This window comes from Bombina bombina, chromosome 9, assembly GCF_027579735.1.
Source record: "Bombina bombina isolate aBomBom1 chromosome 9, aBomBom1.pri, whole genome shotgun sequence".
In the NCBI taxonomy this organism is placed as follows: domain Eukaryota; kingdom Metazoa; phylum Chordata; class Amphibia; order Anura; family Bombinatoridae; genus Bombina; species Bombina bombina.
The window spans coordinates 72,039,737-72,044,700 of NC_069507.1; the positions used below are offsets into that span (position 1 = coordinate 72,039,737).

The 4,964-nt window shown below is 34.6% G+C and overlaps 1 protein-coding gene across 2 annotated transcripts in view; it reads left to right on the forward strand.

Annotated features, from left to right (window-relative positions):
* The window catches only part of ATAD1 (ATPase family AAA domain containing 1), a 26,703-nt gene extending 23,553 nt beyond the window's left edge, over positions 1 to 3,150 (forward strand). For both annotated transcript variants that reach the window (XM_053692216.1, XM_053692217.1), the window contains exon 10: positions 1,253 to 3,150. In XM_053692216.1, the coding sequence (XP_053548191.1) occupies positions 1,253 to 1,370 (118 nt within the window). In that variant the 3' untranslated portion in view covers positions 1,371 to 3,150. The remainder of the gene's footprint in view (positions 1 to 1,252) is intronic.
* Positions 3,151 to 4,964: the final 1,814 nt, after the last annotated feature.

The window sequence follows — 4,964 nt, forward strand, 5'->3', positions numbered from 1 at the left end:
CCTTAAATACCAAAGATGGCAATAGCTAAATAGATAAATGCCAGGTGTATATTGTCATAACATAAAATATATTTTAGATTAAATCTGAGAACATGAGACAATCTAGAACCCTGGAGATGTGCACATCTTAGAATGAAAAATGACATCTATGCCATTCAAAACTACCTAGTATATTATTACACCCAAGCTGTACACAGTACCCAAGACTGTGCAAGGGATTGTTACCGGACAGGTAAAGTGATAGGGATCTAAGTAATATCAGGTGCTTTGAAAGAAATTCAGGAACACATTAGTAATGGAGTGCCAGCAATTTCATAATAATAAATGCAAATATGTACATAACGTTGTTGCAACAGAGTAGTTAGCAGTGTAGAAAAATATAAATATTAGTTAATGCTAAAGTTGCAATGACCTGGATATGCAAATTAGATATACTATATCTCATACTTTATGCTTCCAATTACTGTTTTAAACACAGCAAACAATAACAATATACATACACACACATCCCCAGATCTGGAATTATTCCGAAATCTTTAGAATAAAAGTTTGTAGCTTGTAGGTATCTAAGAAAGCTTGAGTGATGTTGAAGAATTGTAGGAAGATATCAAGAATATTAGCTTTTGGATGGAGTATTATTCACATTAATTAAAGCTGATATGAGCTGTGTTGTGTAATGACTTGTATTATGTTTGATTGGTTCATACTCTACCACAATTAAATCTTTCCCCAATATTATTTGAAAAGCAATAGAGTAACACTTGATAGACTTAGGGAATAGAGTAAGTCTTCATAGGAAAATTACTCACATGGAATAGAGCGGTCAGAAGCTCTATCGTATAAACACTTTCAGTATGATTCAATGATTCATGCGTAGTCGTACCACAAAGAATAAAAAATAATTAAAATAACCTAAAAAGCATTACAAGTACAAAAAAAGTAAGTGAAACACAATGAAACCATTCTCTGAGGGCTAAATACACTTGGACATTACCCCTGCATACACACCACATATTTATGTTTAGCTTTGGAACTTGGCATTACATGCGTGTACTTGCTACCAATCCAAAGACCTTAATGTTCAAATTAAAACTCCATTTCCTTTTAAGGACTTTATTCATTACTTATCACTTTTAGTTTGTTTTATTTTTTTGATATTTTACACTTTTTATTTTGACTCCCAGGTGGATTTCTTTCTTTTTCTCTCTCTATCTCTTTGAAATAATTATTTTTTTTATATATTTTTGTCTAGTTTTTATGAAGAGATTCGACCAATACAACAGCAAGATCTGTTGAAAGCCATTGAAAAAATGAGGAAATCAAAGAGCGCAGCAAGCCAGGGTGTTTTAATGCACGCTAGTTTGGACTAAAGATGTTTTGCCATTTGTGTTACAAAATTAGATGGAAGACGATGGTCCGTGAACGGTGGGAATGTGAAGATGTTTGTGGTTTGCAAAAAAAATGGAGCTTGTCTTGTTAAAAGCTCTTAATAAATGTAAACATTGGATAGAGAACCATGGAATCCATTCATAATAAAGCAAAATCCTTGAAACAGAGAAGAAGATAGTAACGATAGGTTAGTGCTCTTAAACCTTGCGTGGTCCAAGCTGGGGAAGCAGCCGTGATGACCAGTGATACATAATGAATGGCTTTGTATTGGTCTTGTTGACGATGTGTGTCTGTGTAAGTGAAATTATCAGTAGTACATCCTGTGCTGCTGTTGTAAATATTGTTGTCCACAAAAGGAATATCTAAAGTAGAGTAATTATGCATCTGATTATAAACATAAAATTAGATTTAGTTTATTATTTTGGAATGTTCTCATCGGAACTTGGCCAGCTAATATAGCTCACAATTATAACGGCAGCGTGTCCATTTAACATGACAGAGGCCGCTGTTTTTCTTCATACAATTTAACTAGTTTTCTCCCACTCTATCCTTTAGTTGTAGGAAGAGTGTTTGGGATCTCTGTGAATGCAGTCAACCCTAAAGCCATCTGACATGTCACATGTGCAATATATAGTGTGTATAATTGTATATACCATGGTATGTGTTCCGGTAATATGGTGTGAAATAATGCAGTTTTACAGATGCGATTTTAAAGGGATATGAAACCCAAATAAACTTTGATTATTCAGATAGAGCATACAATGTTAATCAACTTTCCAATTTCTATTAATGTGCTTGGTTCTCTTGGCATCTTTTGATGAAAACCATACCTAGGTAGGCTCATTAGCTGGGAGCACATGTACGCCTCTTGTCATTGGCTTACCAATGTGTTCAGCTTGCTCTAAGTAGTGCATTGCTGCTCCTTTAACAAAGGATACAAAGAGAATTAAGCAAAATAGATCATATAAAGAAACTGTAAAGTTGTTTAAAATTATATGCCCTATCTGAATCACCAAAGGAAATTTTTGGGTTTCATAAGCCTTTTAATAATACTTTTGCATTATCACTTGTCCGTTATTCTGTTGTTTACCATCCCCCCAAATATTTAAAAAGGGAAAATCTACATACGCACTTATTCTTGTAAAATGGCTATAAACGTAATACTACATGAAGTATACAAATGATGTACATTTTTAATTTGTTAGAATAGTTTCCTATCATTACAATAAAGTAGAATAACAGATCATATGTGACAACATAAAGAAATATTTGTTTATTTTTGGTCTAAACATAAAACTCAATGGGACCTGAATTACGAGCATCATTTAAAACCAAGGAAAGGAAACAAACGTTTTTGTATTATAAAAGCATTTCTAAAACATCATATGTCACTGGTCAGGGAAAATCCATAGACTCCTAATAACAAATCATGATTACCAGCTGTATTCTTTAACACTGGAGCAGATACTGCACTGACTGAATATTTTGGACGCCTCTTTATGGTTTGTTTTGCTGTATGGATGCATTAAATGTGTAGCTTAGATTTACCCAGCCTGGAAATGAAGTTAATGGATCCTGTACATTGAGAGACGTGGATGCTACAGCCTAAAGGACTTGTTATATTTTTATTTTTGCTTTTTTTTTTAATTTGATTTTTTAATGCAATAGATGCCTCTTAATTTTTGTTCATCTTTTTTAAGTAATATTTCAGAGTGCTGCAATTATATTCACATGAGAAAAATAAAAGAAATATGAAACAAATTGTTCATTCGGATGTTTGTTTTTGCCTTTCAACAGGTATTGTGTTTAGACACCAGAGGGCGCCACAGCCTTATGTTAAATGGGTAGTTTTTTCAGGCAAGGAGTAGATAAGTTGATGTATGGACACCCTATAAAAAGGTCTGGGTTTTCTCTCTGCCACTGGGAAGTTGATTTATTTTGATACTGCTTGTTTGCATAGCTTTTTTGTAGCCATTACTGCAGTATTGAAATTGTTAGCATATGTGGCAATTTCAATAGGAAAAACAGCTGTTTTAAATGACAAAATAAAGTTAAAGTAGCTATTTGTAAGCAATTTAAAACAGTCCAGTGGTTAAAATTGATCACTGGAACACATTAAAGGGGCAGTCAACGTTATTAATGTGACGTAATTCTCCCACTCTGGGTAATACAACCAACAGCTTTAACCAGTATGGGAGCTTGCTACATTTAGTTCAATGGTGCAATCTGATGTGCTGTGATTAGCCACCGTGACGTGTGTTTGGGAAAAAATAAAGATTGCCGAAGAGGAAGGCAAATAAAGTTTGGGGAGGTTTCAATCTTTAAAGGTACAGTCTACTCCAGAATTGTTATTGTTTAAAAAAAAAAAGATAATCCCTTTTACTACCCATTCCCCAGTTCTGCATAACCAACACATTCTATTAATACACTTTTTACCTCTGTGATTACCTTGTATCTAAAACTCTGCAGACTGCCCCCTAATTTCAATTCTTTTGACAGACTTGCATTTTAGCCAATCAGTGCTGACTCATAAATAACTCCACGTGAGTGATCTCAATGTTATCTATAAGACACACATGAGCTAGCACTGTATAGCTGTCAATGCACTGAGATAAGAGGTGGCCTTCAGGGGCTTAGAAATAAGCATATGAGCCTACCTAGGCTTAGCTTTCAGGAAAAAATACCAAGAGAACAAATCAAATTTGTTGATAAAAGTAAATTGGAAAGTTATTTAAAATTGTATACCCCATATGAATCATGAAAGTTTAATTTTGACTAGACTGTCCCTTTTTAACGTGCTTTATTTTTTACAGGGTCCACTTTGTTAATGTTATATAAAACTGCACTATGCGCAGAATTGTGTAACATTAATATGAATGTTGACTGTCAATACATTGATTTTGCAGTCATACATAAATAAAATCTCACAATCATTACAATAAGTGAAGATGTCTGTGGCAGTTACATATGTCCTGATTGATGGTGACATCTCCATTCAAGGGGTGTGTGGTATTAGATGACGTGGAAATTTAAAGTCTGTTATTACCAATCTACGCCAGTAATAAGAGGTTCTCCTGAGGTTCCTTTTACATTTAAAAATGTTTAAATAACATTTCTCCAACATAGGTGTGTCCGGTCCACGGCGTCATCCTTACTTGTGGGATATTCTCTTCCCCAACAGGAAATGGCAAAGAGCCCAGCAAAGCTGGTCACATGATCCCTCCTAGGCTCCGCCTACCCCAGTCATTCTCTTTGCCGTTGTACAGGCAACATCTCCACGGAGATGGCTTAGAGTTTTTTAGTGTTTAACTGTAGTTTTTATTATTCAATCAAGAGTTTGTTATTTTGAAATAGTGCTGGTATGTACTATTTACTCAGAAACAGAAAAGAGATGAAGATTTCTGTTTGTATGAGGAAAATGATTTTAGCAACCGTAACTAAAATCCATGGCTGTTCCACACAGGACTGTTGAGAGCAATTAACTTCAGTTGGGGGAACAGTGTGCAGTCTCTTGCTGCTTGAGGTATGACACATTCTAACAAGACGATGTAATGCTGGAAGCTGTCATTTTCCCT